General features: G+C 33.6%; 1 protein-coding gene across 1 annotated transcript in view; it reads right to left on the reverse strand.

The window, feature by feature from the left end:
* LOC123700550 (rabphilin-3A) overlaps positions 1-23,630 on the reverse strand; it is a 50,083-nt gene that overhangs the window by 17,010 nt on the left and 9,443 nt on the right. The window contains exons 3-5 of the mRNA XM_045647799.1: positions 20,427-20,571; positions 18,913-19,081; positions 16,719-16,844 (exon numbers count right to left, since the gene is read on the reverse strand). Coding sequence (XP_045503755.1) covers positions 16,719-16,844; positions 18,913-19,081; positions 20,427-20,571 — 440 coding nt within the window. The remainder of the gene's footprint in view (positions 1-16,718; positions 16,845-18,912; positions 19,082-20,426; positions 20,572-23,630) is intronic.

Below are 23,630 nucleotides of genomic sequence, written 5' to 3' on the forward strand. Positions count from 1 at the left end.
AAATAAGTAATTACTTATGTACCTTTTCAAATTCACATTGGCGTCCATATATTGTACACCAGGTGGGTAACAAACAGGGGCCTTAGACAAACGTACGTAACGCCATGGAATAGAAACTGCTAACGCTAATTATTGACATAAGCTCATGACATTTTGGTAATGGTTCGATCACACTACCAACGACGCAGACGACCACGACCAAAGTTCCAATCTTGCCGAAATTTGTTCAAAATCAATATTAAAATCTCCCGTCATTCTGGTACTCAGGAATAAAAAAATTCGAGGTCCATTAATAAAAAGAAATAGGGTTTTTTGCGATTTTCGCCGAGACGGTAAGTTTATCATACAATCACCTGAACCAAAATTGTATATAATCTAATTATCTATAAAAAAGGTTAAATACATTTTTTTCTAGGAGCCACCGTTTCTATGAAAAACCTGTTTGTTTATCCATTGATCTCAAAATTTTTTTTTTCCAAACACCAATACGACAGGAAATTCTTAAATTTCATTTTTAATTGTGTTTTGCACAATTTTATTTAATTGCGACTGGATGAAAATTTTGTTCGTGGTCGTCGTTGTCGTTGGTAGGGTGACCGAATCCTTATGCAAAACATCATACGCTTATGTCAATTTCTATCGATAGCGTATTCTATTCCTTGGCGTTTTGCCGTTTGGCTAAGGCCCCTGGTCTCAATAAGTAAGCTTCAAATTACGGTCAAGTGTTTAATAGCTGTGTTTTACCTGAAATAAAACACATATTAAATACTTACCTATATTTGAAGCTTACACTTAACGTCCACCTGTTGAGTATTTCGACTCAATGAAAAAGATCTAGCGCCTGCACATTATCGTGCGCCGGCCGCGCCACCTGGTGGGAGGTGTGCCGTGTGCGAGAGAGATAGCATATATACAACGAGAAAGAGAGGGAAAATAGGCGGAAAAAGCTAGGTACCTTCTCAATAAGTAAGCTTCAAATATAGGTAAGTATTTAATATGTGTTTTATTTCAGGTAAAACACAGCTATTACATTATTTTAGGATTTATTTTGTTTAAATACTTGTCGTTCACATGTTATGCCGACCTTTATAATATGTTTCATCATTAATGACAATTATAAATTTATTTTTAATTTTGTTATGAGACTTTATGAGACTTTTATTTTTTTAAGTTCCTTTGTTTCATATTTAAATTTAAAAATAATTGTGTGACTGTTTGAAATACATAACTTATAAAATATTTTTGTCTTTTACTCTATTTATTATATATATATTTTGTGGCTGTATATTTTGAAATCTGCTGTTTAAATCCAGGCCTGCCCGCTTTACCCAACTACTGCCCGTTTTGCCCTAAACGAAAGCCCGCTTTAGGCCTCCCCTTCGGGCAAAGCAGGCAATCGTAGGCTTTTAGTAAACTGTTAATAATTATTATATACTTTAACTTTTGACAAATTTAACCACTTAGAATTCAAAAGTATTTATTAATGGAACTTTTTGCAAAAAAATAAATGGTTTAACTTCTTTTCAAACTTCATTTTTTTTAATTTTCCGGTAAGGTGCCCCCTTTGGGCCCACTTCCCCTATGGATATACAATAGGTGAACGCGAGCGAGTGTATGTCATTATGTTGCATTTTGAAATATTAAATTCTAATTGATTTTCGTGGCACCAAGAAGTCAAATTTATTATGTCATTTTGTAAAGATAAGCAATCGGAATGAGATTCGATAGTTAAGAATAGTTTTAAGTCATCGGCGAACATGAGACATTGGGCTGATCTTAGTACATTAGGAAGGTCATTTACCATGACCAAGAAATGAGTAGGTCCTAAAGTGCTGCCCTGACTTACGCCAGAATGCACGGAATAAGGATCGGAACGTAGACGTCCGAGTTGGACGTATTGGACGCGACCGTCAAAATAGTTAGCGAAGTATTTTATCAACTTGGGTGTAAAACCAAATTTAGAAAATTTCGATAAAAGAACATCATTATTTACGCGATCGAAAGCCTTTTTAAAATCAAAATAAGCTACGTCAACCTGTCTTTTTTTATCGAGTGCTTTTGCAGTATAATCGACAAAATTGATGAGATTTGTTGTCGTAGAACGTTTCGACCGGAATCCATGCTGAGGATCGCACAAGAGTGATCGAATCTGATTCGTCAAATTATTATTTAAAATTATCTCTAATAATTTTCCAAAACAAGAAGCTACAGCTATAGGGCGATAGTTATTAATTTGAGACTTACAGCCACTTTTGGGTATTGGTGTAATGCGCGACTTTTTCCATTCATTGGGATATGTGTCGGACAAAAGCGACATGTTGAATAAGAAGTGAAGTGGCTGTAAAAAAACAGATATGCAGTCCTTAATGAGATAAGGAGGAATGCCATCGGGTCCTGCAGATGAGCGTGGTTTAAGACGTCGAACAGCATTTTGTATTTCAGACTTGGAGATGTAGCTAATAGATACACGCGAGGAATCATTATCGGGATGTGGGCAGATGTTATTCGGACTAAGTTGTGGTTTATCTTTCAAAAAGACCGACTGAAAGTAAGTAGCAAAAGCATTAGCAGCGTCGACACCTGAGACAAGGTTCCCGTTATATTCATATTCAGTACGCTGAGAGTGGGACGAGCGCTGTTGTTTAATAAAATTCCAAAAATTTGATGGATCATTCTTTATGTTAAATTCTAATTGATTCGTGTAGGTAGAATAAGCAATATGTATTAAGTTTTTAACCTTTATTCTATAATATCTAAACATTTCCCTATTAAATTGTGTACCATTTTCTTTATACTTTTTTAGATGAAAATGTTTAGTTTTAATGTTACTAATTACGTCTGATGTAAACCATACTGGGTAGTTAAATCTTGAATTAAATGTGGGGTTACGTTTTGTGGGAACACATTCATTAATACACTCGTAAATTTTTTTATAAAATAAATCAATCGCATCATCTACATTACCATATTCATAAATATCACGCCAATCTAATAATTCGAGACGCGAATATAGTTTGTTCAAATCCGCCTTACGAAAATTCCACTCATTAGACTGCAAGATAAATTGACTACACACAGACGGAGTTTTGTATTTCTGTGGTTGGCTCAGATAACGTAATTTTACTAAAAGCGGGGGGGTGATAATTATCCTTGGGTACAAGCGGTAGCGGGTCATCGATCAATTGTAAATCAGTATTAAAATTACACAATATTAAATCTAGCATACTACCGGTTACATTAGGAACAGTATTAATTTGACTAAACTTGCACAAAGCTAACATGTTTTTATAGTGAGTAAGTACGTTTCTACTTGCAGAGTTTAAGTTAAAATCGCCAAAAATAATGATTTTATGCTGCGAAAATCGAATACACAAGTCTTCTAAAATTTCAAAATATTTACAGTAGATTTCATCACTGGAACTAGGTCGTATGTACAAAACACAAAAAACAAAATTCGTAAACTTAATTTTAACGGATAAAGCTAAAATCTCTAAACAATTTATACCACCGCTATTTATTCTAATGTTTTTGACGTTGTAGCAGTCACGAAAGGCTAATAAAACTCCACCCCATCCAGAATCGTCAGCTCTGTCTTTTCTAAACAAGGAGTATCCGGCGGGAAATACTTCCGAATCACTAACACCACTGTTAAGAAAAGTTTCAGTCAAAGCGTATACATCAAAACGTTCACTTAATACCGATATTTTACATTTGTCTAACTTTGAACGTAAACCTCTTACGTTTTGGTAGAACATAGTGAGAGATTTAAATTTACGGCTTTTGGGTGTCCTTTTCTTTGCGAAATCCACTACGCCATGGCTTTATATGCACATCCTCGGCCCAGTGAGATGGTGACAAATAAATATCTACATGTTTAGTCGGGACAGTTAACTTGAAGGAAGCGTAGTCTCCACGGGGTTTTAACTGTTCGACGAAGCAGCTATCATTGGGGCAGATAACGAGCAGATGATTGATAACTTGTTCAACAGTTGTACCAGATTTTAAATAATAAACGTGCAGATAGCTTTTACGTTCCGCAGCCTCGAGTGAAGTCGTCCCAGGCGCGGCCGTACCACGAGCTACATTCTTCGACGAATTAGAAACTCGCTTGCGTCTCACTGTTACCCATTCACTGTTAGTACCGATGCTTGCATTTGTATCGGAGGCATCGGTCGCTTGCGAGACGAGGTTCGAGTCGTACGCCGTACCTGTAGTAGGGGCTGGCTCGACGTCACTCGGTATCGCATGCAGTGGCGGTGGGGCAGGCGCTGAGATGGGCGACATGTTCCTCGCTGTTCGCACCTTAGGCTTGCTTGCGGGGACAGAAGAAACAGCACGAAGTCTCGTCTGACGCACTGGACGCTGCTTCGTTGTACCCGCATCGGGCTCGCACATTTGACCAACTGATCCGAGAAGTACCTTCGTATTGACATCTTGATGAGTTTGAAGGAGATTTTTCAATAAGTTATTTTGTTCGAATATCAGCAATTCCAATGAGTTCACTTTGTTCTGTAGAAGAATTACAGTGTTATTCAACTCGCGAACACAGATTTCTAAGCTTTTGTGAGACATATTCGCAGATATCGAATTTAGAATACGGAGTGCAAAGGTACACGGTTGCGCGCGCGGGGCATATATACCTATTTCGCAATAAAAGGTATGTCCTTTCTCGGGTATCAAAACATCTCCATACCAAATTTCATGCAAATTGGTTCAGTAGTTTAGGCGTGATTGAGTAACAGACAGACAGACAGAGTTACTTTCGCATTTATATTAGTAGGGATTGCTTGTTGAGGTGTGAGATTTAAATTGTAATTATTTATAAATGAACCAGGATGGTAACAGTGATAAACTCAAACTCAAACTCAAACATTTATTTATTCAATTAGACTACTATTTAGTAGCACTTTCGAATCGTCATTACATAAGTATTTTTAACATTTACCACCGATTCGGAAAGCAGTATCTATGGAGAAGAATCGGCAAGAAACTCCATAGTTGCTCTTTTAAAATCATGTCAATATTACATAATATGTAACTTATATCTAACTTATACATAATATATCATAATATGCCAAAGAACTGTCCTGTGGTTTTTACGCGACAACCCTCCATGGGTCTTTATCGTCCATATATTCCTGAATACTGTAGTATACTCTCTGAACTAGTACATTTTTTATATAAGTTTTAAATTTAGAACTACTAAACTCTTTAATATTGAGAGGAATTCTATTGTATAAGCGTATACCTTGACCCATAAATGAATTTTTAACTTTAGCTAATCGGAAAAATGGCATTTCAATTCTATTCCTGTTCCTTGTGCCATAATCGTGTCTATCTCCTACTCTTGTGTGTAAGTCGGCGTTTTTGTGAACATGCAAAATATTATTAAATATATACTGTGATGGTACAGTAAGGATACCAGTATTCTTAAAATGATCTCTTAGTGAGTCCCGAGCACGTAAATTATATATAGAGCGAATGGCTCTTTTCTGTAAGATAAATATAGTTTCTATATCTGCAGCCTTGCCCCACAGTAGAATTCCATAGGACATAATGCTATGAAAGTAGCTGAAATAAACCAATCTAGCCGTATCTTCATCCGTGAGATGCCTTATTTTTCGGACTGCATATGCAGCTGAACTGAGCTTACCTGCAGCGGTGTTGACATGGGCTCCCCACTGTAGTTTCTCATCCAATGTTAACCCTAGAAATACAGTAGACTCAGTAGGATGCAATACCTCCCCGTTCAAGGTAATATCTCTGTTCAACTTTTTTACATTAGGAAGTAAAAATTCAACACAAGTGGTTTTTTTGGCATTTAATAATAAATTATTGGCAGTAAACCATTCAGATATGTGTAAAAGAGCACTGTTCACTTCGTCAACATTTGGGTCATGCCTATCCACATTAAAAATTAATGAGGTATCATCTGCAAACAGAACTATTTCACACCTATCCTGCAAATAATAGGGAAGATCATTGATATATACCAAGAACAAGAAGGGACCTAAAATGGACCCCTGTGGAACACCAATGTTAATTGACGCACCGCTAGAACGTTCTCCATTAACAACTACAGTCTGTATCCTATCATGCAGGTATGACGCTATGAGGTTCTGGGCTTTTCCTGTAATTCCATAGTGATTAAGTTTACGTAACAAAGTACAATGTTCAACGCAGTCAAATGCCTTGGAGAGGTCACAAAATATCCCCAGAGCATTTTTTGAGTTTTCCCATGCTTTATAAATATGTGTTAGAAGTGCAACTCCAGCATCTGTGGTTGAGCGCCCCTTTGTGAAACCAAACTGTTTGGTGTGCAGTAAATTATTAGATGCAAAATGACTACTCAATTGGTTTAATATCAACCTCTCGAATACCTTACTTAATGTTGGTAAAATAGAGATAGGTCTATAATTGTTACAGTCTTCTTGATCGCCCTTCTTAAATAGAGGTATAACTTTACTAAGCTTTAGTAAATTAGGAAATGTACCATAGTCACAACACTTATTAAATATGAAAGCTAAATTTTTCGCAATATTTTCTATTATATTATTAACTAAATTTACGGACATTCCCCAAAGATCACAAGTATTTTTTAGATTAAGCGTCTTAAAGGCAGTAACAATATCACTAGCAGTTACGTGTCGTAATTCAAATAATGTACTGCACCCCGCAACATGGTCCCTCAAAAAGGTTTCTGCAAGTGCTGAAGACGAATTTAAACTATTAGTAATAGTAGCAGGGACACTACTGAAGAATTCTTCAAAAGCAAGCGCAACATCAGCACTTTTGTCAATAACCCTGTCATTATTTACAAGTTTTATGGTATTACTTGATTTGCTTTTACCCATTTCACCATTAATAATAGACCAGACTGTTTTAACTTTATTATCAGAGTCGCGTATTTTTTCTTTGATATACAAACGCTTTGCAGTAAAACAAACTTTTTTAAAAATTTTTGAGTAATTTCTAACATAACTAAGAAAAGATGGGTCTTTATTATATTGCTTCATACCATATAACTCATAAAGAACGATCCTACACTTATGTATGCTAGGTGTCGCCCATTTACTAAATGGTAAATCCTTGGTAATATTTAAAGATTTAACTTTAAATATTTTTTCAAATTCATTATGAACTAAATTGAAAAGATTTTTAAACATTTCACAAGGATTATTATTACAGGATAGGATAAAATGGAAATAAGTTTATTAAACTACGTGTTTATAAATGACCAAATTGTAGTCTATGAGATTTTGTTTATTGTAGGTAAGTTAGGTGTAAGAAATCAAAGCGGCACTTTCCAATGTTGTTGGTGTGGATATAGATTATACCTACCTCTGTGTGATATAAGCACATGCTTCAAAAAAGCTGCTTTTTTATGGCACAATCTGTACTAAAACCTCATTCAACTGCCACTTTTTAAAGATTGAAGTCATTATATTTTAAGTATTGTTGTATCAAGATCTGTGGTATAGAAATGTATCATGTAGGTCATCACGTTTCACGACATTTTAATAAAAAGTACAATTTGAACTATTCCAAATTTTGAAATCAAAGCTGAATGCGCCATTTAAGCCAATTCAAAAGTTCTTTCAATAGCATTTTCTAAATACACGCGAGTCGAAGTTATGCTGAAGCGTTCGGAAAACAGTGGAATAGCCAGATGCTACAAAGTTGAACGTATTTAAATTTCAAAGAGTAACTTTAGATAGAATGTTTTTGAACGTCAAGGGATTTCGCTTTGATATATTTCACGTCTAGAACGTAGGATGGTTATTAAAAGGGACATTTTTATGAAGTGACCCAAGATTTATTATGAATTAAAGGTGAAAGAGTCAACTCTACTGTACTTAGCGAAAAATTTTGAAAATTAATTCAAGTTTAATCTTAATTAGATAATTAATATCCTGTGTTCATTAATAAACAATAACTATTTAATCACATTCTTTATCTATGGGTTTCATAAAGGGCGAACGAAATTTTGAATATAAAAGTGTGTCAAAAACCTAACAGAGGCTTTTGATATTGTAATAACTAATAATACCAAGAAGCTTATATCTAATACACTGGAGATTGCACTATGACCATTGACTTGTCACAAGAAAATATAACCTTGAATGACGTCAGTGTTGTTTTTTGTCTCTTTCTGTGGGTGACCACACTGGTTTGTATATTCAGGATTTTTCGAAATAGAAAAAACTAAAAATCATGGTCTATAAATAATAAGGACATATATTTTTAACAGTATTAATTATATTATAATATTACTGGCCATACTTTATAGGTACATACAATTTTAATTGGTATAGAATGATAATTTTAAATAACTCTTGGCTACAAAGCCTGGATATGAACCGATATATAGCATTAACATCCTTTGTAAATAGAGGAAAGTTGTGTTTTGCATCAGATGCTGTTTACCAAATTGTAAGCTACTCAGATCTTCTTTTTAAACGCGTTGCTTCGACGGGTCAATTTCAAGCCAAAATCGTCAAAGAAAAACTGTTTATAATAAACGCCTTGCACAAATTTCAGCTAACTTTACAAAGTTTATTTTTCAAAAGGTATTTTTTTCTGGGTCGTAATCCTCAGTAATTTTACCCTTGATGGGCACATATTTTACTTTTTATTTTACTTTTTGGAAAGCTGAAATACCTAAAACAAAAAATATGAGGTAAGTTAAAAAAGTATAAATTTCAATGTAAAAACGAACAATCTTATATCTACATGTGAGTGCAATACCGATGTCGAGTGTTGTTTCATTACTAGTAAAAATCTTGAAAATGGTGTTCTAAATTTCATCATAATATTGTTATTACTTATTACAATATATTCTCTTCACTATCCATAAAAACTCGTCATCATGGTTACCTTACCTGTTAATTTTGTTTATTGAAAACTTGTTGAAAAATGATAAAGTATTAGGAAAATAACAAATTTAACATGACTGCTTTCTAAAATGATGCAAAATTTTACAATTTTTGCCATTGAAATGATTCTAAACAGGTAAATGCAGGAGTATTGAGGAATATTGTAAATAACGTAAATATACACTTGCCTGTGAAATTCTATGCCAGAATGTGGTGTCCAAACACTTCTGCAATTTTTCACAATGCAATACATTATTTATATTCGGAAAATATTTATTAAATACGCAACAATATTAACTTAAATATTCGAAGCGACGCAATTTTTTTGACACTTATGCCATATTGTCAAAGTGAGAGTTGCTACAATTTTATTATGGTAACTACCCATAATCAGGGAGTATCGCTTTTTAATAATTGGTCCAGATACTTATTTTATTTAGCATAAATAATAATTGTCTCATCCAACAATGCTTCTGAATGACGTTGTTGGCAATTTATCAACAAACTCATGTACAAAAACTAATCTTTTGCACAGAATATTACGGCATACATAGTAGCCTTGGGAAAACTTCGTATTAACAGTGGCAATACCAAGTTAGGTGTGAAAGTGATAAAACACAACAATTTTCTTGTTACACGTCAAATGTTCATACCGAAATCTCCAGTGTATAAGATATAAAGCCTGATTCCCACGACATGTTTGCTTCACAAACCCGACCGCGCCACACCATACCACATGCCATGGGAATCGGCGCGCTTGTGGTCGTTTGACGATGTTTGCCGACGCATGTGCTATCCATCGGAAGTCGGTAAGATCAAAGGTGCGCGCTTGGCGCGGTGCGACGGCGTTGGTCGACGTCCGTCGGGGCTTGCCGTCTGTAGCGCGTCATTGTTCGGAACCGTACGATAATTATTATTATCGTACAAATACGTCATCTCTTCAACGAGCTGTAATATTTTTATTTATACATAGTTATGTATTATGTATTATGTATGATATGTATGTATGTGTATTTATAGCATGTATTTATAGATATTGTTTTTACTTATTTATTTATTATTAGGTATCTATTTTTATATATATACGTATATATGTATATGTACATATTTTTTTTTCTCCTTTTAAATCAAACACCACCCATCTAATTTTAATTAACTTAACGTATCACTTAACATCTTGTAATGACCCACAGATTAGGTATTAGTAGGAATGACCGTCCACCGTGCTCGCCAGTGCTTGCCATACGCAGACATGCCGTGGGAACGCTCAGTTCAAATCGCGACGGACGGCGACATGCGCTTGTCGTCTGCCGATGCTTGTGAAGCAGACATGCCGTGGGAACCCACCTTTAGCTTCTTGAATAATACAATCACATTCGTATAAATAGCATTGACATTTGGCAATAATCATTAAAAGGTCATCGACTGAATGAAACGCTGAATCTCAGAGTTGAACAATTGTAATTATGTACATATTATGTAAAACAAACTACGTCATACATTGACGTAGCGACGCGACGGGATCTAATAATTCCATTCATTTACTTACTTTATTCGTCTTTTCAACATTCGTATAATAGGTACATTGAAATTGAGTTTTGGAATATCAAAGAGATATTTTCAAGTTTGTTAGAGTTCATTTATTACCCTAACGTATGAAAAAAGGTTTAAGTTATAGATATTTTTTTAATTATTTTAGACTTTTATTCAATTAGGTTAGTCGCAAGCACAAGATTGAGATACTTTTTATAAGTAACAAGTCTAACGTAAGTACTAAGAACGGAAAACAGTTTGATTATTACAATGCTTCTAAAAAAGAAAATCTGTCCAACTTTTGTTGATATTTACTCGCAAAATATTTAATTTATCTATAGGTACTTCTATACTAATATTATAAAGAGGAAAAGTTTGTATGGTTTTCACGCATAGGGTAGACTGGGTACGATTGAAACAAAGGACGGTTGAAACAACACGAATATCTCGCAAACCGTTGGTGGGGGGGTTAGGGGTCCAAGGGGAAAATGAAGCGCACAACTGTTCTAAACACGAACCACAATGTTGCGTCGATCTCCGCGCGCATCAGCTGATTTTATAAGACCCTATTGTGTTTTTATGACCAAAAGTAAGTATTTTTGCTTGGAGATTTTTCCAATTATTGGCGTTTCTATTTTAGTGACAGTATTAAGTGTGCGTTTTTGTTTGAAGTGAATCTTGTGGAATATGACATTGTGACTAGTTTTTGTGTATCATTGTTGTTACAATTACTATAACTGTATTTTACCTAAAGTAGGAGTTGGGGACGGTTGAAAAATTTTTTTTGGGTACGGTTGAAACATTGTTTTATGTATTTTTTGTATTTTTAAATGCCGATAGTACGTGTAAGAGAGATTTCGGGAAGATAAATAGACTTATCAAAGTACAAAGACGCATATGAGGAAGTGAAAACCGGAGATCATTGCGAAAAGTGGCAGAGAAGCACAATTATTCGCTTCTAAGGTAAATTCGAATGCGAGATGACTCTGGCGAGCAAGAAAATAAAAAAATAGGATATAATAGAGGATATAACAATAGAAGGTACAATAATAGAGGATGAAAACTTAGGAAATCTACTATTTACACTGACACACAAGTTAAGGAAGAGATAAGAAAAAAGCAAGAATTAATATTGAAACGAACTAGAGCTAAGCAAGTGAAGAAGCGATCGGATAGAGGAAAAAGAAAGAAATTTGATGGAGGAAAATGTAAAAGTAACACCGAAGAAGCAAAAAATAAATAAAATACAAGAAGAGATATCATCAGAAGATGAGGAGTAGTTACTTACGTCTTGTTTCTATGTAACCATATTTAGAGAGCAGACCTTATTGTAAAAGAGTTACTTAATTATTGTTAGATTTAAAATAAACAATCAATAAAACATATTTTAATGCTATATTTTGTATTATTCGCATATTTTTCAACTGACCCCAATCACTGTTTCAACCGCCCCTGGTATGGGGACGGTTGAAACAAATCGGATTCATTTTTTTAATTTGATCTATTTTAAAAAATAATACACATGGAACTAAAATCATAGCGCCTATTAGTAGACAGATACATGCTCTTTTATTTAACGTATATTTTTCATCGCTCGGGTTATAAACAGCAAAGTTATGGTCGTTTTAAGTGAAATTGTTTCAACCGTACCCAGTCTACCCTAAACTAGGTACTTAACCGATTATAATGAAATTTAGCACACACTTAGAGGATTGGAGGAGGACACACTTGGATTAACTAACACATAGGATAGGTTTTATCCCGAAAATCCCACGGGAACGTGAACTATGCGGGTTTTCCTTTGAAAACGCGGGCGATGACGCGGGCGAAAAGCTAGTTAATAATAATTTCGATTCACCTGAATTGAAACAGAACCAAGTGAAAACATAATGCGTAAATAAACAGCATTGTAAACGCGTGGGACCTACACTGGAACCTAGAATAAACGTTGGGACCTAGATCAACGGACAAACAGCATACGGAATAATATTGTCAGTATGCTGACGGTACTTGTATGGACTTGAGGTCATTAATTTTGAATGGATGATTAGAAACAGTTTTAAAATTTCCCAGTATATTTTTATTACATCTATTCTAAAGAATATTGAACTGAAACTCGTGAATAAAGAAAGAATAGGAACGTAATAGACAGATAATGCTAGGAGGGATTGTCAGGTAATTACACATTTAAATGCTAACTGAACCCTGAAGGCATACTGAAGTGGGTATAAAGATCTGCATGTTTCTTAACGTACATTTTTGAAGGTTGTTGTAATTTTTAACCGACTTCAAAAAAAAGGTTATCAATTCGGCCGGTATTTTTTTTTTTTTTAATGTAGGTTTCTGAACCGATTTACGTGATTCTTTTTTTGTTCGATGCGGGATGGTGTCGAATTGGTCCCATAAAAATTTTATTCGGATAGGCCCAGTAGTTTTTATTTTATGAGCATTTTTGTCTGTAGGTATTTGTAAATTTTGCAAGTGCAAGTTTGAAGTCGGTTGTTTTTAACGCAGTTATCACTTGTATACGATCGAAGTTGTGCGATTGAAAGAAAATAGAGCTTGTTATTCTAATGGATAGGGATAATATGAATTTATTTTAGTGAAAAATATTATGTACCTATATTATAAGTTCAAAAGATCCAAACAAAAATACGAATACTAATAACGTATTTTTATATGTGTTATAATATTTGTGGGTGAATATATTTATTTTGTATTTATTAGATACGTCATATATCTAATGTATTTATTACTGATGATTATATGACTGAAGAAATTCTAAATTTTCTTGTTCAATAAGCTTATTACAAGAATATGATAACATAATATCAAAGCTACTGAAATGAGAAATAATATAGGGAAATGTTATAATTATCTTTTTATGAAAGAAAAAGTACTTGTCGTAAGGAATAAAGAGTTTTACGGGCGGTCCCTTAATGAATTGAGTCAGGGATCACTTAAGAGTCGGAAAATTAAATATCAAGTACATTTCCTTATGGCTTCTAGCAATTACTTGTTAAAAGGTTAACGACTTTGAAGTAATTAAATCTATTCGTGTAAAGGACACGTAACAAAAATTATGAAGTTATGTTTTTAGGGCTTACAAATCTATAATATAAAAATGAATCGCAAAATGTGTTGGTAAGCGCATAACTCGAGAACAACTGAACCGATTTCGTTAATTCTTTTTTTATTATATTCCTTGAAGTATGAGGACCGGACGGTTCTTATGTAGAGAAAACGTAAATATGTACCACGGGCGAAGCCGGGGCGGACCGCTAGTTTATTTTAGAACAACCAGCATAATAATATCTAACAATATATAAACATTGATTATAAATTAATAGAAAATAAGGAGGTAAGTACTAAATACTAAATTTACGATATAACTGCCTGTAACTTTCCATTTGCCTATTCCGTAAACAACGAGAGACACTTCCCTCGAAATTTTAGAAACACAGTTTCAAAACGTACATATATTATTTGTAAAAATTCAGCACTAAAATACAGAAACTGTTTGATCTAAATTCTGGATGATCAAATGAAAGTAACTACCATTTGAGACAAGCTACGCCTACAAATATAAAGACCTTCGCCCGAAGGTTCATCTGATGTTATTTTTACTGACATCACAAGGACTCGTTGACTTGTACGATAAATAACACTGGCATTTGGTATGTCCCCTTGATGTTCCTTTGGTTTTGCTTATGTCACAGATATTTTTATTCGTTGGTTCAAACATCTAGAAATTATTTATTTACCTTGCCAAAAACGCCAGTTATAATAATGAATATTTGTAGATCACTTGTAGAGCAATAGTAACTATCAAATATGTGGCTATAATGCTTTTAAAATTTTATAAAAATGTCTCAGAAAAATAAGGGCGATTTATTAATTTGCTTATCATCACACGAAGAAAGGCAGTGTAATAACATGTCCTAGGACCATAGTTTTTACATGTGATATCTAACTTACCACACTGTTCTATACTATGCCATCGTAGAGTATAATTGTAGGCCTTCGTCAATAAAGTGGAAACAATTCGCAAAATACCATATTATGTAGATAACTCAATACTCTGGCAGTTTGACAAAATAGGATAAGAATGATATGGGTTGGCTCTCTCAAGTACCGAAATAGGATATGCACATCCCACTACGTCATCGATATTTTGTAAACCACCCGAAAACGTGACCTTAATTCGTGTGTATACAGGATGTCCCACCGTCAGTGGGACTTATAAGTCCCTAGTTACATAATCAGCGTATGCAGAACTATAATATTTCAGTATTTACTTAGTAAACAATGCTCATAAATTTTTAAGTCGTTTTGTTGTTTAAGTATTTTATTCAATGTAGGTTTGCAAAAAAGTTCCATTACGCTAAGTACACCGACAGCGGGACAGCTTTTATAATTTATGCTCGATTTTTTTCCAATAATGGGAAATTCAAAGTTTCAGCTTACTGACACGTGTTTACCTATCGTGCTTCTGATTTTCCTTTTGTGATTCATTTGCGTTTGTTACTGAATTTCTCAAGTCGCAAATTGTTATGGATAAATAATAAATAATATTGTTTTATTAGTACCTATTATTTGTTTTTGGTTTGAAAAAAGAATCTTTAAGAAAAATTAATGGTTTGAGTTATAAAATTTTTTGAGAAAAATTAATGGATTGAGTTATAAAACCTAGAGATCGATCGGTCTTCTAAGAAAATTTTATTAAAATTCCTTTTCAATAGTAGGTATCAATTATATTTATGAAAGTCTTTCAAAGGTTTTCCAAGAATCTAAATATGGTAGCCAAAATGTACGATATCTTTATCGTGTTATCGTAAGTAAATAATATTATAATAATATCGCAGTACATTCTCATTTCTACGTGTATTAATGTTTTCGTTTCAAAACTGACAGAATTAAATTATTGTACTGTTTAATATTTGGATAAGCTATTAGTTTTCATAAATACATATTCATTTATGTTAAACAGTGGAATGAGTAATGATCAAAATGCATAGGGTACAAACTCCAAATGTAGATTATATCACATTATATAGAAATTACTACCTATTTCTATATAAATCTATTTCTATAGTAATCTACATTCGTACTAGATTTTAACGATTTAAAAATAAATAAAGGCAAAGTTCGTAGATACAGAGTACCTAGGTAGGTAACCTATAGACAGTTTGGTTTGATTATTATCTACTAGCGGTCTGCCCCGGCTTTGCCCGTGGTACCTTCCTACATGTTTATGTTTTTTTTTCTATCCTCGTACTTCAAGGAATAGATTCCGCAGCGCACGCTATGTTAGAATTTTTTTACACCTTGGGTTACATTATTTCATTTTTGGTAAGGATCTCTATTTTTTTTGTAAATGCAATACTTATAGCCTATGTTGCTCAGTGAAGATGCAGCTTTCTAATGGTGAAATAATTTTTGAAATCGGTCCAGTAGTGTATGCGTGAAAACCATGCATACGTGTATGTATGCATGATTTTGTTGGTTGTATGGTGTGTATGGTTATGTATGTAAATACAAACCTTTCCTCTTAATAATATTAGTATAGAAGTATAGATAGTATAGATAATGCCATGTTATTTGATCAACAACAGAGTATAATGAAAGAGGTTTATGATATAGGAACCTTGCACTTATTTTTATATCATTTTATTATTACAACGTCGAGCGTGCTACAAATGAATTGAGTTACCCTCACGGAGGAGTTGATATTTCTTTATAGTATAGCGGTAAAGTGTCTTGAGACTTTATTAAATGATTTTAAAATTGAATGAATATAATATCTGAAAATATTTATATTTTATATTATATACCTAGGTACGTTATATTTTATTTCATTAAGACTTAACGGTAATTAAAGATTCGAATGGTTCAATGTTTATAAAATTTATTCTGTAGGTACTTACTCCACAGCTACCAAATATTGTGTACCTACTGTGTAGACATAAATAGTTAATACCAATTTAATTTAATTTTTAGCTTTATAGCAGATAAATGCATTTTTTTTTTCAAATTATATATTCTTAAGAAATAAAAACATTCGATTTTGAGGCGGGATCCGAGTTTTTTATAGCACAATTTTGGGTCAGTGCTTGGCCACGATCTCGCCTGATGGTAAGCACCTTAATAGAGTAGATACAGTAGTAAACACAGATAGCGACCTTAGAAGAAGCGCTTCATAAATATATAAAAAATCATATCCAATTTTTATCCACTTAAAAAAATATCACGTTCCCCTTAAAACATAAACCCAAGAGATATAACCCGGCTAAATGGAACGTCACTCACCTGCGAAATGCTGACAGATTTCCGACTATCCGTGTTGCTTGGCTGCCTGGAGAAAGATGGCGCGTGTAAGCTTAGCGGGGAACTCGGCTCGGAATCTGTTTTTTCGTTGCTGCTGTTTCCAGCTTCCTGTTTTTGTAATGGCCGAAATATATATAAATAAAGGATAAAAAAAAAATCGATCACGAGGCGGGATTGGAAGCCGCGTCTTTCGCCTTTCCGTGGCAATACTTGACCTCTCCTGCGATTCCGCCAGAGCAATCGAATTTTTTCTAGTACATATTTATGTGTCTTACGGTGCATTTACATCAAACGAGCGAATGCTCATTCTAACCCCTGCCACTATGTCAAATTCTTTTAGGTAGTGTAAACAGGCATTAGAGCATTCTTTCAGAATCTCTCTTAAAAGAATCTATGCAATGTTCTAATACCACTTACCACATTCTTTCATTGTTCTTAGTGCGTTCAAAAAGAATTTTTGCAATGTTCTAATACCAGTTTTGGTTTGCACTAAAAGATCACGAAAGAATGCTCTTGCTCTAGCTCTATGTTTGTTTGACGGTGCATTTACAGCATATAGTGCACTTACAGCATATTTTATTTATATTATTTTATTAATAAAATAAAATAAATAAAATATAGCAATACAATAGGATACAATCCATTAACGTATTCCCCATAATATTATGAAAAATGAATGATTCAATTCATTCGGTGAATGATCGAGAATGATGTATTATTAGTAAACGACACCTTTGAATAACAACACTGGGTTCTTTTCGATACCTGCTTCCTTCTTTATAAATCATAATTTTATATTTATTTTTTACGTAAAATAGGTACATCCCATTTTAGGTATTTTACCAATTTTTTATGAAATTCTATAAAAAATATTTGATTGCAATAAATGATATTGAAGACTATTAGTTATATTATGATAGTGCGTCTACATAAAACATATGTATTTTGATTTCAGATACTATATTGTTATCTTTATTATTGTTTTCTAAGTCTGACAATGTAGGGTCGAATTTAGCGTATCGTAGATTGCGAAAACTGTATATATGAATATGGAATATTATGCAAAGTCATAGGAAAAGGGGATCGAAATACATATATGTATTTATTATGTCAAATATAACGTGGGTTTGGAAAATTTAACAAATGAGCTACCTATTCAAATATCATGCCCTTCTCAGAATTGGGCATAACATGATTTACGTATAAAAATGCTGAAATAATACAAAATGAATTCACTTTTTAGCTTTATACTTACGTCTTGTAAGTTTCAAATAGTGACGTTATGTATAATGTAGTGGTTTGATTATAGACTATAGTTTTTTTTTTTTATGCTATTGGACAGCAAACGAGCAGACGCGTCGCCTGGTGTTAAGCGATACACGCCGCCCATAAGCATCCACTCCACTGGGAAGTGGATGTGTTGCTGTCCACAAAGGGATTTGGAAGAAGTTAGGTAGAAGGGGCGAGGATGGGAGGGAATGAGGATGGGGTAGGAGAGGATGGGTAGGGGATGGGAAGGGATGTGGGCCTCCGGACCCCTCACTCACCGTACGGAACGCGACAGTAAACTGTCACTATGGCGCCGATATTCTGTGAGGGTGTGGTACCTTCCCCGGTGCGAGCGTGGCCCAATTCGTGCCGAAGCATGCTCGACTCCCACTCCAGTTATAAAATTTTTATTGTACTACATATTCTAATATTTTTGCATCATTAAATATTTAATACGAGTGTCCGTCCGTCCGTACAAAACATGGATGTAACTCAATTAGCATATTAAAAAGCGAAAAGGTCCGTAGATAGAAAATAAATGGGTAAAGTTGTAATTTACAATGACATGTTTTACAAAATGTCAATGTATTTTAACGACTAAAAAGTAATATCAACGATGACTTAATTAATTACGAAAGTTTATGCGGAAACGAAAATACATATTTTGCACAGTACCTTTTTTAAGTTAAAGTAAGAAATTTTTTAAATATTTTAAATTTTAAAGGCATAATTTAATTATAATGAGGCGTTGGAAAACTATGTATTAAATTGTATCTTATGTCGTATTTTTAGGTCTGTACTTAATTTATATTCATTGTTCAAAAAAATTAAACAAATGCTTAACTTACTATTTAATCTTAAAAAACTCAAAATTTCAATTAATTTTTAATTGATTTTGCTTTCTCACCTGCAAAGACCTCGAGAACTCCGTATCATTATATTTCGTCTTCCTCTCAGGTAGAATATACTTAGGCAAGGATTTGAAGAACCAAGCCCCAGATTTCTTCCACATTTCCCGCGTTTCAGCGCACAGATTGCACATGTATTGCTCTCGGGAGTATATTGGTGATCTGTGGCTGTGGAAATAGTAACATTTGGCTTTTTTATCAGTGGAAATAAAATTAATCGTCGATTGACGATTCGCATACGCATCTTTGATCTTCGTGCTAAGATGAAAAAAGAAATGGCACGCACGGCAATATAAAAGTTCAACACATGTAGAGCCAGCTGCCTATCGTAGAAAATCCTCCATTTTCTTCGACAAGTATAGATATTATTAAAAAAATATTATGATTAAGCGCGTTATCCTTAATAATGTAAATTTACAGCTTAGTTTTGTACAGATAATTTTGTAAAGCTTAAATTTTAATAAAATGCATCTTTCCATCCATCTTTTTTTTCATAATTGCAAACTGCATACATAAGCTCTTGGGTAATTAATTAACTTCAGGCGCTTTTTACTTTGCGCTTGACTTGAAAAACTTGTTATGAATTTTTTTATTATCTACGTAAAAAGTGTTCAAATTCTGAGTTTTGTTAGAATTTGGAAAATATCCCAATTCTCCCTTTATTTATTTATTTATTTATTTATTTAATTTAGACATACCAACAGAGTACACATGAAAATTATCACAATTAAAACTAAACAACTATCGAATATTAATATGATGTATACACCAATTACAGGTATCCACAAGAAAACTTATAATATAATAACGTTACTGTTGTTTTAAGTGCTTAAATAAATTTAATTACAAGAATAGAAAAAATTAATCGTTCAACATAATTTCTTCTACTGAATTTTTGTGCCAAACAAGAAATTTGTAATTTTTTTGAGAAAAACTTTAATTGATACAAAATTTATGTCTATTATACCACTCAGCGACTTACATAGGTCATTAAAAGTACTACATATGCGAGTTACTGGAGAGTTTCTACCAACATTATTACGACAATTTGGAAGGTCAAAAACTTTGAAAACAGGATAACGTGGTAATTTATTTGGAACAGCAAACCTAACTAGACTTAAGATTTGTGGGCTATGATTTATATTTCTGATTTATTTATATTTCTTTAACAAACAATAATAATCTTTTTGAAGGAAATAAAAATTTATACGAATAATAATATAATTATTATATTCTATTATTTTTGTATGTTAATTATCAATACCAGACTCTTGTAATAATAACCAGTAAGCACTCAATAAATTTCACTCTAAATATTGTTTGGCCAAAATTCTATGTACACTTTTGTAAATTATTTACTTTTGACATATACCTGAGCATTGAATTGATTGTAACCTTATTGTAACTCACCCGTTATAATAGGCGCCACGTGCAACTGTGACCGAATATTCGTACTGTAAATAATGGAATCGCTTAAAATATGAGAAAATTTAATCATATTTTTTATACTCACTTATGAGGTGGCGTGTCGATAACACACTTCGGACAAGCTGCGTTCCTACACATGAAGCAAATTCGTAGAGGCGCCAAAAGTCTTGGGGTCTCGCCGCAAAGAACGCAGCTTCTGGGCGCCGGACCTTGTGCTGAGCGGCGCATACCTGGATGTAATAATTAATGTACTTACTTAGTTAAAAAAACTACATTAAAACAGGCCAAGTGCGAGTTGGACTCGCGTTTCGAGGGTTCCGTTTAAAGCGGGTCAAAATCACTATATACACACAATCACATAGCATTGGTTTCCATACGAACATGTTGGTCTCATACAATCTTAAACATTATACAATATATAGGTATAAAAGTAATAAAATATTAATGTAGATATGCAGACAATTTGTTTGAAAATATTGTCAAGAATTTCTGATTGATCCTAAAGGACTTGGAATATACGACATGTAATTTATTTCGTTGCCAGTATTATCGTCTTCCAATATTCATAGAAAACTCACGCAAAATAATAATATTAATATGATTTTTCTTTCTTAAAAGAAGCTACTTCGTTATAGGTTATCTACGTAATGTTATTTCTAAATTTTGATACTTATTGCTTTCCGCCCGCGGCTTCGCCTTCACTCTACATGAACCGAACAGTCATCCCTACTAACTTTACCCTTGGTCGACGCCTAATAAATTTAGTATCATTTTCGCAACAAACGAATCTTGGCTCCAAGCTTCCATCATTCTAAAAATATATAAAATCCATTTAGGGCGTTAAGGGAAGGGAAGGGGGGTCTAGATGGCGTTAAGGGATTTGTATTGATTTTGATTTATAGGTGTTACAAACTGGCATTACTTTCCTATTTATAATTCTAGTCTGGATTCAATTTAACTAGTCTGCGCAGAAGAAATACTTCAAACCAGATAGTGATAGCTTTTCTTTTAAATGGTTGTGATAATAAAGGATGCCTTCACCCTCATTACTCAAAATCATAAAGGATAGGATATCAACAATACGATATACGCCTCGTATTGAGTAGGAGGCACAAATTTGTATAGCGTCCCCTTTTATAATCAGTTCACTTCATTCTCAGGGCCGGATTATCCCTGAGGCAAAAGTTCTAGAGGCACTCATTAAAAGGAAAACAAGTTCTGAAGTCATTTCTGTAAAATAGTGTAGGCTGTAGAGGAATTTTAAAATTAAGAGCTATAATATAATAATTATATAAGTAAGCTACTGATTTACTTTTATGAGAGCGAAAATAACACAATTAATACTACCGAAAGTGAAACTAATCAATAATTTACTTTTTACGTTTACATTTCAGTTCTATTCCAATGACCTATTATACTAGTAGACGCGGCATACGGCAACATCATTGCACTAAAAAACAGCGTAATTAATACATACCTACTTACTAACGCATTATCACCAATACAGTTGTTCTCTCTTTCACTCTCACGCACGAGACATAATACATGTCTCACTCATGTACTTCGTAATAACAACTGCCGATTAAAATATAAAAAGAACGTCCAGCCACGACGCTGAATGGTGCGTGACTAAGGGAAACTCGGGCACTTAGCTGAGTTTTTTCTTGCCAAAATAGAGAGCGGGTAACGTATCTAGCTTTTTTATATATCATAGTTCTATTCAATTTCATTTTCGAATACACTTACACGAAGTAAACGTAAGCAACAACACATAAACAAAAACAAAGATTAAAATATAATCCAGAAGGTAAGTATTTTCAAAAGGTCAACTGAGCCAAGACGTGCATAGCCTAAAGGCTACATTCAAAGTTATTTCAGTCTTGTCCATCCTTTACCTTAGTACCAATCTTTCAGATAAGAAAACAAACACAAGGTTTAATGTATATATTGTAGGTACTGTGGCTGCAGATAGCGCGAGATGTAATTACCAAAGTTAATTAAGTATGGCTGCACCCGACTCGCTTACAAAGGAATACTGGGTTACACATGCATTTGCGTAAGCAAGACTTCAATCTCATCGCTATGTAGGTCATGGAATTACAGAAAATTATGCAAATTAATCTCAAGAAAAGTAGGATAAAAACGGGAATATCAACTCCCGCTTTCAAAACTGTAAATAATAATTTGCTACCTACTAAAGTATCGATTGCTGATATCGTAGCTTCCGATAATCTGTAATTATTACCTGGGTTTTCCCGGTACAGGGAAATTGGTGGTTTCGTTGCTTGCTTATTAGAATATCTCGATTTTATAGATGCAAGGTGGTTAATTAATATTTAAATTTATGGGTTGAAATTCTATTAGAATGCTTGCTGCCTGCTCTTGCAGAAGTTACGTATAATAAAAACTAGCTTACCGCCCGCGGCTTCGCCCGCTTTGTCTAAAACCTAATAAATTATATACTAAAACCTTCCTCTTGAATCACTCTATCTATATAAAACAACCGCATCAAAATCCGTTGCGTAGTTTTAAAGTAGCAGGGATATAGGGACATAGGAACAGAGAAAGCGACTCTGTTTTATACTATTTAGTGATGATATGAATCAGATTCTAGGAAAATATTAGTTGATTTCATTTCAATTTAAGTGTAAACAATTCAACAGTATCCAGGAAATTTTAAATGAAATTTAGAATTTAATCATTTAATTTTAACTCTGTTGATCTGAGTCTAATTAAACGAATTAAAACTCGCATCTTTCTCCGAACGAGTAAAATAACAAACAGAAAATTTAATATTTAGATTGTTTTGGGAATTATTAGTCGTTTAGAAAATAAATATACAACGAATGGAGAGCCTTTGTAAATGTAGATTCTCATACTGTTTCTATGTACATTATTCATGTTCCATGAATCCATAAATCAATGTCAGGTGATATCGGTTTCCTTGCCTTGGAAAAAGATAGTAGGTAAAAACTCTACTAATTAGAGTACAAAGAAACTGTTTTCCAATACGCTCCCTGTTGTATAATGTAACGGTTCAAAAGCGCTTTTGAAAGAGGTTTAGGTAAGTTGAATGAATAAATGTTTGAGTTCAACTTGTTTGGGAGTACCTACAAGCTCCAATAGTTTGAATACAAAGTCCGTAGCTTTGGTGCTATTATATTGTGTTACATAAAACTGTTTGGAGCAACTCCACTGTTGCAACTCCTGTATCCGCTTACAATCTATTTGTTTTCTAAACAAGAATGAGATTATAAGTTTTAAGCTTTATGTTTTGCCAATGTCCCGA

Source organism: Colias croceus, chromosome 19, assembly GCF_905220415.1.
Source record: "Colias croceus chromosome 19, ilColCroc2.1".
NCBI lineage: Eukaryota > Metazoa > Arthropoda > Insecta > Lepidoptera > Pieridae > Colias > Colias croceus.